We start from the raw sequence: 13,344 nt of genomic DNA, 5'->3' as shown, positions 1-13,344 counted from the left end.
GAGAGGCCAGAGTGGCTGGGCCAATCCCAACTATTGTTCCTCTGCCTGGAATACTTTCTTCGGTCCCCAAGGCTCCCTTCCCTCCCCTCCTGCAGGTCTCTGCTCAAATACCACCTGCTCTGAAGCCTTTTCTCATCATCCTGTTTAAAACTGTAACCGCTACTCCAACTTCTCACTCCCTAAACCCTTTCTCTTATTTCTCTCCTTATCACATATCATTTCATGATAAACTTAACACTTTCCTCATAGATTTAGTTTGGGCATCTTCCCTAATTAAGGTGTTAATTCTCTGTAGTCCTGTTTACCACCACATCCCATCCATGTCCTCAGGGCCTAGATCAAAAAGCCCAACATATACGAAGTGCTCACTAAATAGTTCAGTAAATGAATGTATGAATGGTTCAGCCTGTGGCCAGGTCAAGTGCCCACCTCTGAAGCTGAGCTTACATGGGATGAACTTAGGAGACAATCAATCCCTTATCCCATGGGTGACACTCACCAGGGGTAAGCTCCAGGCGGGAGGTGATGCCAGGGACCCCAGGCTTGGCCTTGGGAAGTGGAGAGCTGTCCAGTTGGGCAGGGGTGTTAAGGGGCTTAGGGGTCAGAAGCCTCGGGAGAAAGGTGGAGTTGTGAAGCCTCAGGGAGCTCACATGTGCAGGGCTGGGAGACGGGAAGCTAGCTGTTGTGACTGTGCCATCGGACTGGGTGGCCACAGGTTCCTGGGACCAGGCACAAGCAGTAGATGGCTCAAGTGGAGTTGGGGACAGTAGGATTCCATCACAGACGCTTGACAGGGTCGGTCTGAGGCTGGCCCGGGCTGCATGGTTGTCCCAGGAGAGCAGGGCAGGCTCCTGGCCCTCGCTGTCAGAACTGGGTGCTGCTGCAGTGGCGATGACCTGAGGCTTCTGGCCCAGGGAGGCCAGCTCCCCCATGGATAAGGGCCTGCAGAGGGGCCTGCTCAACTCAGCCAGGACAGGGTCCTCACTGTCCTTAAGGGAGATGCTGCGTGACATCTTGGCACAGGAGCTGGCAGTGGCCTCCACGTAGAAGCAGGTGGAGGGGATATGGAGGCCTGGAGTGGGTAGGGCTGTGGGTGTCAGAGGCTTCCTGTCTGTGGGCAGCACTGAGGAGGGGGGGACATGGGAAGGCAGGGGGTTGTAAAGGAAGCAGCCAGTTCATTCTCACACCCCAGCCATAGAGCTAAAAGACAGGGCCCACTACAGAGTGGCTGCAGGGTCTGAGGGGACCCTGCCCATCCCTACCCATGCTTTAGCTGGACACCAAGGGCCATTTGCTGAAAAGTCCAAGGCTATTTTCTAGGGATGGAGATACTCACTCAGTGGGCACCAGGCCTCCAGGTTGCCAAGGGGCTCCTTGGCCCTCCCTCCAGAGAAGACCTGCAAGCACAGCCCTGAGGTGAGGACGAAGGCTCCTGGCTCCCAGCCCCAAGTCCTGAAGAAGTGGCCCAAACACTCACACTGGTCCTGCCTGGGAAGGCATAGCCAGTAGCTTCTCTCAGGGGCTCTACTTTGGGCTGGTTCCCGCGGAAGTCTAGGAGTTTGACCTCGGGGGACTTTGTGAGGTGCAGGGGCAGCCGGGAAGGGAAGGCGTGATTGAACCTATGGGGAGGAAACCAGTCAGTTGTGTTGGCCCTGGGGGTGCCTGAGAGGACAGAGCCCACCCTGGGGGAGTAAAGAAGGCTGGACAATTCACCAGTTTACCAGCTCCTACCTGGATGTCTTCTGGAGGCGTGAGAGGAACTGGGCGGAGATGCTTAAGCGGGGGTTTAAAAAGTCCTCATCCTCAGAGGCCGTCACATCTCTTAGGGATCTGTGAAAGAGCTCTGGGGGAAGATGCCAAGGGAGATCTCAGAATCCTTCCAGCCAACCAGTCCTAGGTGTGCGCAGACCCGCAGAGTAGCAGGCAGATCCTCAGAAACCCCCATTAAGACAACACAGAACAACTGGAGCAGGAAGAGGAAACTTCAATTCAGTCCTTAAGATAAAACATATGCCCCCCCACGCCCCTCAGCAGCCCTGCTGGGGAAAGGCCTAACCCAGAGAGGTCCACATTGCCTAGCACTGGACAGCCTGCTCAAGGAGGACTGAGGGAAGAGGGCCCTACCCTTAGGGTGCATGTCAGTAAGTGTCTCAAAGTGGTGGTGGAGAAACTTCTCTTGCTCGGGGGTTTGGGGCAGGGTGCCATTCGATATGCCTGGCACCTCAGGGTGGGACAACTCATCTGCAGGTCCAGGACATTCTGTGGAAAGACAAAGGGGACGGGCAGGGAAGAACCTTTAACACCAGGAGTCATGGCAGACACCAGGCATTTAACAATGGAGAAAGCTGGACTTACCCAGCATACACCCTGTTGCCACCAGACTGAGGAGCAAAGACTAATGGCTCTGGCTTCCAAGAGAGGCTCGGTGGGCGCCAAGTGCAGGGCTGATGTGGGACCGGTGTTTATGTATCATGGCCTCCCCTTAAACCAGGCCCATGCACTGCCCCCTCATATCTGCCCCTGCTTACCTGGTATGGCGGTCACTGTCATGTCAAACTGAGGGTCAGGGTCTGGGTCTGGATCCCGCTGTGGAGGGGAGGAATGGACGGTGGCGAAGGTACACTCTAAGTAGGCCTCTGAATCCCCTGAATCTAAAAGAGCAGAGAGGGGATGAGGGAGGGAGTCAGAAGGCCAAAGCCAGGCCCTTTTTGAGTGAGTCAGGTAAGTGGCTCAGTTTCTCTGGGCTTCAGTTTCCCCATCTGGATAACGGGGATAATAATACCCACCCCCTATTTTTATGGACCAACAAGGTTACACTTGGAGGGAGTGGTGGAGCTGGGCTCCCATCAGCGGGTAGTTGGGCTCCAGAGTTCTCAGGTAACATCCAAGGCTCTGTCTGTCTTCTGCAACAGACGCTTGAGTTTCAGGAAGACTGGGTCAAGGTCATCATCAGTGCCCGGAAAGGGGCCTAGCTGAATGAAGAGACTATGGCAGGGCCCTTGCCTGGCCCTCACTCACCCTCAAGTTTGCTCTGATTCTTCGAGCCTGTGGAGGAGACCCTGAAATAAGGGTCACCTTGCTGGTCTCTAGGCTCCCCCTCCACCTCCTTCCAGCCGTAACTGCTGCAGTGCCAATAGGGGCAGGGGTGAGGAAATAGCATATTAGTTAGTAAACAACTGGCCCTACCCAGAGCCCGGAGGCACCTGCACCCTGCTCCTCTCGGGAGCACTACCTTGCCTCTCCTGCCTCCTCCAAAGGCTCCCTTCCCCTGGAAGCCCCTGCCATCTGGACCATACCCCTTCCAACCCAGCCCACCGGGAGAACAGCTCTTCCAGAGTGTGCCTATCAATGCGCAGGACGCTTTCTCCAACTAAGGCTCCTGTTGGGACAAAGGACACCCACCTCTTTGTCCCTGGGATGGTCACCTCCGCCTCCAGGGAGATGATGACCTCTCTGGCTTCAGAGGACTCCCTCTGCAGGGGCAGGAAGGAGGGATTCCTACAACCATCTTCCTGCGGATTCTCAGACTGTGAGGTGAAAAGGCACAGCCACCTGAGGCAGCCGTGGCAACCAGGATCCTTGCAAGTTTCTAAGTATTATATTTATAGTAAAGATGCTGGGAAATAATGGCAGCCCCCGTTGGATGTACACTGTGCACCAGGGCCTGGGCCCAGCCCTCTGCTCACCATGAGCTCACTCTGCGCTCAGCTGCACTATCATCAGCTCCTCCACAAACCAGGAATAGGTATGGCCCCAGCCCTCTAGAGTCCATTCATATGAAACTCAAGAACAAGCAAACCAGCCCATGACGAGAGAGGCAAGAATGCTGGTTACCTTGGATGGAAGTACTGACTGGGAGGGGCACAGAGGGCTTCCTGGGGGTAGAAAATGGTCTATATTTTTCCCTGGGTGGTACATCTTCATAGGTAACAATTCATCAAGCCATTTACCTAAGATTTATACACATAACTGCATATATATTATGCCATTAAAAAAAAAAAGAAAGAAAGCCTGACCAGGCGGTGGTGCAGTGAATAGAGCATTGGACTGGGACGTGGAGGATCCAGGTTTGAAACCCCGAGGTCGCCAGCTTGAGCAAGAACTCATTTGGCTTAAGCACGGGCTCACCAGCTTGAGCGCAGGGTCACTGGCTTGAGCAAGGGGTCACTTGCTCTGCTATAGCCCCCAGTCAAGGCACATATGAGAAAGCAAAAATGAACCTGCAATCAACAAACAACTTAGATGTTGCAACGAAGAATTGATGCTTCTCATCTTTCTCCCTTCCTATCTGTCCCTCTCTCTGACTTTGTCAAAAAAAACAACAACATATATAGTAGAATACAGAAGAATTTTATTTGGAAAATAATAAGAGCTAAAATTGCTTTAGCACCTCTAAGAGTACTCAGGCCCTGTTCTTAGCCTCTGAGGGTATTTTTTTTATTTTTATTTTTTTTACAGGGAGAGAGAGAGAGAGAGAGGGATAGACAGGGACAGACAGACAGGAACGTAGAGAGATGAGAAGCATCATCAGTTTTTCATTGCGACACCTTAGTTGTTCATTGATTGCTTTCTCATATGTGCCTTGACCAGGTATGTGTGGGGGGGGCTACAGCAGACCAAGTGACCCCGTGCTCAAGCCGGCGACCTTAGGGTTTTGAACTTGGGTCCTCTGCATCCCAGTCCGACACTCTATCCACTATGCCACCACCTGGTCAGGCATTTTTTTACATGATTAAAAAAAAAAAAGATTCTAAAGATTTTATTGAATTATTTTAGAGAGGGGAGAGAGAGGGAGTGAGAAGCATTCATATGTGCCTTGACCAGGCAAGCCCAGGGTTTCAAACCGGCAACTTCAGTATTCCAGGCTGACGTTCTATCCACTGCGCCACCACAGGTCAAGCTTTAATGACCATATTTTTGAAAACTGAAGCTCAGAGAGGCAAGCTTTGCTCTAATTCACACAGCTGGGAAGAGGGCCAGGCTCCAGCTGTTCAAATGGCTCCCACTTAGGCACAACCTGCTCTTGAGCCCAAGCTCTTAACCCCTCAAAATGACCCACCTCCCAGATTCCTCCTGGTCTGCCCTAGGAAGTCTTTTTCTGCACCAGGCCTGGGGCTCACCTCCTGCCCCCTACCATCCCAGGTAATCCCCTTGTGGCCCTGGACTGGACTGGGAAAGTCAACTCTATTTTCAAATGAGAGTGCTGAGGCCCCAAATCCTGAGCCCCTGGTTCAGGGGCTACAAGCCAGGCTGAGCCAAGAGGTCCTTACCTCACTCAACAGGCCTTCCAGGTGCTGTGGCTCCACTGAATCCAGAATGGAGTTCTCCAGGCTGCTGAAGCTCATGGGGGTAAAGTGGTAATCCAGGTCACGGACATCCAGGATGGTCTTGAGGGGCTCCTGGTCAGCCCGCTCTGCCCAGCGGCCATGTGGCTTGTAGCTGTGCTTGGTGCGGAAAGCTGAGACATCCACCATATCGTCATCACCTAGCTGAGGGTGACGGGATGGTCAGCCAGCCAGCCAAGTGATCACCAACTCCAGTGAGGGCCAGGACATTGCACCACGGACCTCATCTAGTCTCTTGCCTTTAAACACTACTCAGAAATAAATTCCACCCCCAGCCACGTAGCTCAGTTGGTTAGAACATCAACCCAATACACCACAGTTGTAGTTCCGATCCCCTGTCAGGACACATACAGGAATCAACCAAAGAATGCATAAATAACTGGAACAAATCCATGTTTGTCTCTAAATAAATAAATTAATTAAAACAAACAAGTAAAAAACTTTCAGACATCTATCTCCAGCCTGAACCTTGCTCTTAAACTTCAGAAGTGCCCATGCAACTGCTCTACAGCTCCACAGAGATGCTTAGTGGGTATTTCAAAGTGAACACGTGGAAAACTGACCTCTGCGCTCCCAGACCTGCTTTTCCTAAAGCCGTTCCTCTCTCAGCTATTGTTTCCAGGTGCTCAGGCCTCAAAGCCTGCACAAACCTTCATTCCTCTCTCTTACTCTCTCCCTCATACTTCACATCAGTTTTCTTTTTCTTTTTCTAGTTCTTATTGATTTTATAGAGGAAGGGAAGGAGAGAGGGAGACAGAGAGAGAAACACCCATTTGTTGTTCCATTTTTTATGTATTCATTGGCTGATTCTTGAATGTGCCCAATGGGTGATCGAACCCACAACCTTGTATCTGGACAATGCTCTAACCAACTGAGCTACCAGGCCAGGGCCTCGACATTATATGTCTCCAACAAATTCTATCACCTCTGCCATTCAAACACATCCAAGATACAGCCACTTTTCTCCCCATCCTGGTCCAGCCCATTGCTGCCTACTATCAAGACTGTTGCTTGAGAGACAGTGGAGGCTGGGGGTTTGAGAATTTAGGCTCTGGAGCCAGCTTGCCTAGGGTTGATTCCATGTCCTCTAAATCCTAGTTGTGTGACCTTGGACAAGTAATTTAACCTCTTTGGGCCTTAGTTTCCCTATCTGTGAAATGGGTATATGAAAATACCTTACCTCAATGAGAATTAAATGAGATGATACATATAAAAGACTTAGAACAAAGCCTGCACAAATTAAGTGTATAGTGATTACCTGTTGAATACAATTCCAATTACAATATACACTGATAAGAGGAAGCTTGGGTATCTGAGAGAGCATGGCCGGACCCTGACCTGGTCTGCAGGGAAGGGGCTGGCAGGGGGTATTTCCCTGCAGGCTTTGATCTGAAGTCTGACACTGTTCCTGAAATAAACTGTCTAACCTAGGGTTTAGGATTCTACCAGCAACTTCTTTTTTATTTATTTTTTGTATTTTTCTGAAGTTGGAAACGGAGAGGCAAACAGACTCCCCCATGTGCCCGACCGGGATCCACCCGGCACGCCCACCAGGGGGCGATGCTCTGCCATCTGGGGCGTCGCTCTGTTGCAACCAGAGCCACTCTAGTACCTGGGGCAGAAGCCAAGGAGCCATCCCCAGCGCCCGGGCCAACTTTGCTCCAATGGAGCCTTGGCTGCGGGAGGGGAAGAGAGACAGAGAGGAAGGAGAGGGGGAGGGGTGGAGAAGCAGATGGACGCTTCTCCTGTGTGCCCTGGCCGGGAATCGAACCTGGGACTCCTGCACGCCAGGCCGACGCTCTACCACTGAGCCAACCAGCCAGGGCCTCTCTACCAGCAACTTCTAACCCACCAGTTCCTAGTCTGCCCCTCCTATAAGATAACAATCATTCATTCAATCCTAACATTTCAATCCCTCTCTTTCTCTCACAATCCAATCACTTGGCTCTACCGTCCAAATCCCTCTAGAATCCAACCATTTCATCTTCTTCCTGGTCCAGCCTCCAATCTCTCCTGCCTGGATTACTGCAGCAGTCTACAGCCTGGTCCTCCTGCTTGCCTCTCAGTCTGTTTCCAACAGGCAGCCATAGATCACGGCCGTCCTCGGCTCAGAGCCCTCCTGCGTCTCTACCTCACTCAGTGTAATGGGGAAAAAATAAGTAGAGGAAGACCACGAGGAGCACTGAGGGAGTGCCCCCACATCCCCCACGTCACCTTGTTGCCATTGCCTCTCGGAGCCCTCTCCTTCCATTCTGCCCCTCGTCCACCCTCAATCGGGGTACCTGGGTCCCCCTGCACTTTCTTGAACATTTTAAGCACAATCCTGCTCATGGTTTTTGCCCCTGCAAACTATTTATTCTCTCTGCCTGCGAAATTCTTTATCAGGACCTGCATGTCTCCCTTTCCTCACTCTGGTCAAATATCATTTTCCCAGCGAGGCCTTTATTGTTTACCTGAAAAGTGTCACCCCTTCCCCAATACTACTTATTTTCCTTCTCCGTTTTTTCCTTTGTAGCACTTAATCAGCTCCCCAAATAGTTTACTGTAAATACTGTCCATCCCCTACACAAAAAGTGAGCTTGTGAAGGTAGAGATTTTGTCTGCCTTGATCACGGCTGTGTCTAATGGCCAAAACAATGCCTAGAAGAATGACGGGGTTCTCCAGGGAAAAGAGATGTGGAGGGGAAAGGGCTAGAAGAAACAAGAGCATGGACAAGGGTACCCATACTTTGCCACCCCCCGGTGTCCCAGCCCCCAGGCAGACTCACCAGCCGCTTCGCCCAGAGCGGCAGCTTGCCATTGGTCAGCAGGCACTGAGGATCTGGAAACACATGGAACCCATGAAAATAGAATAAAAACAATCCAACACACAAATGGGCAACATACATAAACAGGCAATTCTCCAAACAGACAACATAGAGACCCACAGACATAGCAAAAGATGCTCGCCTGTCCAGCGGTGGCACAGCAGATAGAACATCGACCTGGGACGCTGAGGTCCCAGGTTCGAAACCCTGAGGTCACTGGCTTGAGTGTGGGATCACAGACATGACACCATGGTCGCTGGCTTGAGCAAGGGGTCACTGGCTCAGCTTGAGTCACCCCCAGCCCTGGTCAAGGCACACATGAGAAGCAGTTGATAAACACCTCAAGTGCCACAACTATGAGTTGATGCTTCCCATCTCTCTCCTTTCCTGCCTCTGTCTCTCTCCCTTAAAAAAAAAAAAAAGCTGCTCAACCTCATCAATTGTCAGAGAAATGCACATTTACATAATGAAATATGTTTTACTCATAAGATCTGATCAGAAATAAAATGCTTCATACTATTGAGTGAAGGCAAAAGTATGGGGGAAGGAAGGGCTTACCACTGACTGCTGGGTGGAGCAGAAACGACTAGATTCGGAGGGCCTTGGGAGTCTCTTCTAAGAGAAAAGGTGCACTAAGCCCGAGGCCAGCAGTGTCGGGCCTCGGCCTCCGTCCCAGAGAAGCACTCCCATACGTGCCCAAGGAGGCCCACGAGCAGTCGGCACAGCCTCCTTCACAACAGCATCAAGTTAGAAAAAACCTAAATGCTCACCCGGAGGAATTAACTTAAAATATCCTACCATCATGCTGGTTAAAAGAGGGGAGCCTCTGCTTTATATCCACCAACATACTTTTGAGAGGAAAAAGATATAGATATCTGTAGCTTAATATCATTTATGGACATAAATATGTGTTTCCTATGAATATGTACATATATATATTAATGTTCAAGAAGAAGTCTAGAAGCATTCATACCAAACTGATAAGCTTGGCCACCTTGGAGAGGACACTGGATAGGGAGTGAGGGTGGTGACAAAAAACTAACTTACCCTGATCTTTTTCCAAGGCTGAATTCTCACATTGCTGTTGCCTACCAATGTGCCATCCAGTTGGCCTGTGCCTTTTGGCCCCTCGTTGGTAAAGCCTACCACCCACACTGAAAGCACCTGGTGCTAATCACTGTTCCCAGTCCCTCTCATAGCTGGAACAATCCCGGTCAGTGGACCTGAGAGAAGCCTGTCAGGGGTTTCTGGGAAATTTTTCCTTTCTAAAGGAGATTCTAGGAGGAAAATTAACCATGCTTCTGATGCCTGGAACTTAAGCAGCCCTCTTGCAACCATGAGGGCCTGTGCTAAGGCAATATGCAAGAGGGGCAGAAATTTATGGAGGGCCTGGCCTTTTATAAAGTCATTAAGCTACTACTTTCCCTTTTGCCTGAACAACAAAATCTATTCTGTTCTCTGGTTAACATGCTGCTTTCCCCCGGGACATCTCTTTAAACCCCTCCCAAGAAGAGTCTGCCTGATACAAAGCCAATTTGGAGAAAACTAGAGGGTATGAGATAGAGAAAAATACATTCCTTTAACATCACCTGACTACCTGGATCCAGCTATGCCTGAAGCTAACCCTCTCACATGAACCAATAAATTCGCTTTCCAGCTCATGCCAGCGAGAGTCTGGTTGCTGTTATAGTGAGAGAGTCCTGACCAATATGACTGTTGAGCTTCAGTATGTGCCAGGCACTGAAAACAAAGTAGTGAAACCCAGCAATGACCCCTACTTTGACAGAGGTCAAAAGAGGGCTCCTTTGTTTTATTTTCTTATTTGTTGATTTTAGAGAGAGAAGAGAGAGAGAAGGGGTAAGAGTGGGAAGCATTAACCCATAGTTGTTGCTTCTCGTATGTGCCTTGACCAGGCACACACAGGGTTTTGAACCAGCGACCTCGGCGTTCCAGGTCAATGGTTTACCCACTGCACCAGCACAGATCAGACAAAGAGGTCTCCTTTGGATAGGCGCCTTTCCCAACCTGGATCCAAGCTCTTTTTGGATGGTGTCTTCAGCAACTCTTCAGATTCACATTCTTGATCCAGCTCATCCTCTGTCTGCTCTCCGGGGCTTAGAGAGCAAATCTCACTGGGCATGGATGCATACGTTTCCTGCCTGAAGCCAGAAATGAGAAAAGCAGGGAAAGAAATAGGTACATGGGGTGCTAGAGGGACCTGCCTAGGGCCAGAGCCCTGTGCTAGGTTCCATATGAACATATTACTGACTCTGGTCAAGATGGTGCTAGGAGGTCTCACCCACTCTGCTAGGAAGCTATCACTGTAATAAATGAGAAATAAGGAAGGCTCAGCTCAAAAAATAAGACAAACTTTCCAAGGGCCACAGTAATGGGAACTTTGAAAAGCAAAGCAAATAGTGGGGCTTGAGTACTGAGCTGCTGGGTTCTGTTTTGGGAAGTAGGGGGTAGCAATAAGATTTTAGTTCCTTTGCTTGAGCAGATGGTGGTGCAGTGGATGAAGCGTTGGCCTGGGATGCTGAGGACCCAGGTTCAAAATCCTGAGGTCACCGGCTTGAGCACGGGCTCATCAGCTAGAATACAGGGTTGCCGGTTTTAGTGTGGGATCAAAGACATTATCCGGTGGTCACTGGCTTGAGCTCAAAGGTTGGTGAATGAGCAAGGGGGTCATTGGCTTGGTTGGAGCCCCCTGGTCAAGGCACATATGAGAAAGCAATCAATGAACAACTAAGGTGCCACAACTATGAGTTGATACTCTCATCTCTCTCCCTTCCTGTTTATCCCTATCTCACTAAAAAAAAAAAAAAAGATTTTAGCTCCTATAGAATACAGGAGATGAAAACACAGGGTGGGCACTGGAGCCAGGACCCTGCTCCAGCCCCAGGATAGAGTATGAGACTCAAAACCAGGAGCCAGCCTGACCTGTGGTGGCGCAGTGGATAAAGCGTTGACCCGGAAATGCTGAGGTCGCCAGTTCAAAACCCTGGCTTGCCTGGTCAAGGCACATATGGGAGTTGATGCTTCCAGCTCCTCCCCCACTTCTCTCTCTCTGTCTTTCCCTCTCCTCTCTAATGAAAAAAAAAAAAAAACACCAAAAAAATAAACAAACCAGGAGCCAAAGGTAGCTGCTGTCTCACTGGTGCCTATACCTACAATACATGCAAAACCACAGAAGGATAGGCAGTGCATGTCAAGGCCTTGACCCCACAGGGAGACAATGACAAAGCTTTAAGAGAGAGACAGGGACAGCTCAGGGGCAGGAGAGAAAAAAAAGCCACAATCTCCCACTAAAACTGAAACCTCCATATCGAAATCCCAAATAAAAAACTAGGGTATGAATTCATTCATTCAAAAAAAAAGTGGTCTTACAGCATAAAAACTTTATAGAGTAAGAAGACATCTCAATACCACTGATCTTTCCCCGATCGCCTCCCTCCCCACTCCCAGCTGGGGCAGGGCCTTCCTCTGGTCTCCACAGCGTCCTGGGGCTTCCCACATCACAATGCTCACAGGCTCTCCAAGGACTTTGCTTTTCCATTCCAAAACCTTCCTCATATGTGTTATCATAACTCTGTATTCAAAGCCCATCGCCAACCCCAGGCGGGGCCAGGGCTGTCTTGGCTGTGGCTATATCCCCAGCATTGTACCTCTTGGGGCCTAGGGCAGGAAAATACTTCTCTAGGGGGAGGACAGATGGGGATGTACAGGTGGCTGCTAGGACCTGGGGTGGCCGCTCCACTTCAAGTCCTTTGTCGTCTGCTGCTCCCGCTCCCGATGGTCCATTTCCAGCAAGTGCTGCTTCATGCGATTGGTGATCTCTGGGCCCAGGTGCCAGATGAACACACAGCTGTAGAGGCCAGAGAGAGATGTGGGGAGGGAGAGGGACAGTAACTATGGAAGTCATCTGACTCTGGAGCCACTAAATCACCACAGCCAAGACCCTATTCCCTGGCACCTCCCGGAAAATACGCCCCATCAGCTTAGTGCAGGGGCTCCGGAGCATGCCAGGTTTACACAATGGGCAGGCCCCAGGGCACCCCAAATAACCACCAGGTTTACACAATGGGCAGGCCCAGGGCACCCCAAATAACCACCTGCTCGGGAGGCCTACAGACCAAGAAAGGGGGGACTGTAAGGAAGGGTTTTAAGTAAATTGAGGAGAGTGACAAAAGGAACTTCCTTGGGCACCAATCATGTGCTAATAAATTTATTTTTATTTCTTATAAATTATTATCTATACATAATTTATATATAATATATATAAGAAAATATATTAGCATGATAGATATATTATATAATCATCTCATTTGATTCTCACATATAATTTTTAAGGTAGATAATAGCATCAACTCTTAAAAAAGGAGCAAACTGAGGCTCAGAGAGGGAAAAGATCCGGTCAAGGTCACAGGTAAATAAGTGGCAGTTCTGGGATCTGAACTCAGGGCTGGTGTGCCATCAAGGTACATGCTGTGTAAGGAGAAGCTGGGACACGCAGAAGAGCTCTCTGCACAGGCAGGCGCGAGTCTGGTGCTCCCAGTGTCTAAGCCCCTACTCTCCCCACAGTGTAGGCCTCACACACTCCCAGCGGGAGGCCAGCCAGGGGCAGCCTCGAGGCCTTTCCAACCTGTCTCCAGACACTGTGATCAAGTGACGGCAGTCATAGGTGAACTTCATGCTGGTGACGATTTCTAGAAGCAGAGCAGAGAAGGTGCACTGACCGTCTGAGTCAAAGGCTATGTGGGGGCAGGAGGGGTGATGTTCCAAGTAGAGAGGCACACCCACCAGAATGGCCAAACATTTTGGCAACACACTCGCCCGAGTAAAAGTCAATCACAGAGATGCTTTTGTCAGAGCAGCTTGTGGCCAGGAAGGTGCCTGAGGGGTCCACGTGGACCTGTTGAGAAGAGGATGGAAGTGATACTTTGTGCTGCCTGCTTCTTCCCTACCATGAAGCCGGGGTCAAAGAGCACAGCCCGCACTGATTGAGGATCGCAATTGTGCTGTACATTGGTACATGGACTCGTCCCAGATAGCCCTAACGACACACACCCTGGTAGGGTAGGAACTCCTGCTCCCATTTCTCAAGTAAAGAAATTAACAACTGCCTGACCTGTGGTGGCGCAGTAGATAAAGGGTCGACCTGGAACACTGAGGTTGCAAGTTCGAATCCCTGG

At 50.2% G+C, this 13,344-nt stretch overlaps 1 protein-coding gene across 1 annotated transcript in view; it reads right to left on the bottom strand.

The window, feature by feature from the left end:
- Window positions 1-13,344, bottom strand: part of WDR62 (WD repeat domain 62) — a 57,751-nt gene that overhangs the window by 620 nt on the left and 43,787 nt on the right. The window contains exons 17-30 of the mRNA XM_066242472.1: window positions 12,953-13,064; window positions 12,795-12,858; window positions 11,892-12,017; window positions 10,178-10,311; window positions 8,114-8,166; window positions 5,271-5,489; window positions 3,403-3,527; window positions 3,019-3,122; window positions 2,529-2,651; window positions 2,125-2,259; window positions 1,732-1,843; window positions 1,478-1,619; window positions 1,337-1,397; window positions 500-1,123 (exon numbers count right to left, since the gene is read on the bottom strand). Of these exons, the coding sequence (XP_066098569.1) occupies window positions 500-1,123; window positions 1,337-1,397; window positions 1,478-1,619; window positions 1,732-1,843; window positions 2,125-2,259; window positions 2,529-2,651; window positions 3,019-3,122; window positions 3,403-3,527; window positions 5,271-5,489; window positions 8,114-8,166; window positions 10,178-10,311; window positions 11,892-12,017; window positions 12,795-12,858; window positions 12,953-13,064 (2,134 nt within the window). The remainder of the gene's footprint in view (window positions 1-499; window positions 1,124-1,336; window positions 1,398-1,477; window positions 1,620-1,731; window positions 1,844-2,124; window positions 2,260-2,528; window positions 2,652-3,018; window positions 3,123-3,402; window positions 3,528-5,270; window positions 5,490-8,113; window positions 8,167-10,177; window positions 10,312-11,891; window positions 12,018-12,794; window positions 12,859-12,952; window positions 13,065-13,344) is intronic.

This window comes from Saccopteryx bilineata, chromosome 9, assembly GCF_036850765.1.
Source record: "Saccopteryx bilineata isolate mSacBil1 chromosome 9, mSacBil1_pri_phased_curated, whole genome shotgun sequence".
Lineage (NCBI taxonomy): Eukaryota > Metazoa > Chordata > Mammalia > Chiroptera > Emballonuridae > Saccopteryx > Saccopteryx bilineata.
This window is presented reverse-complemented; position numbering and strand designations above follow the sequence as displayed.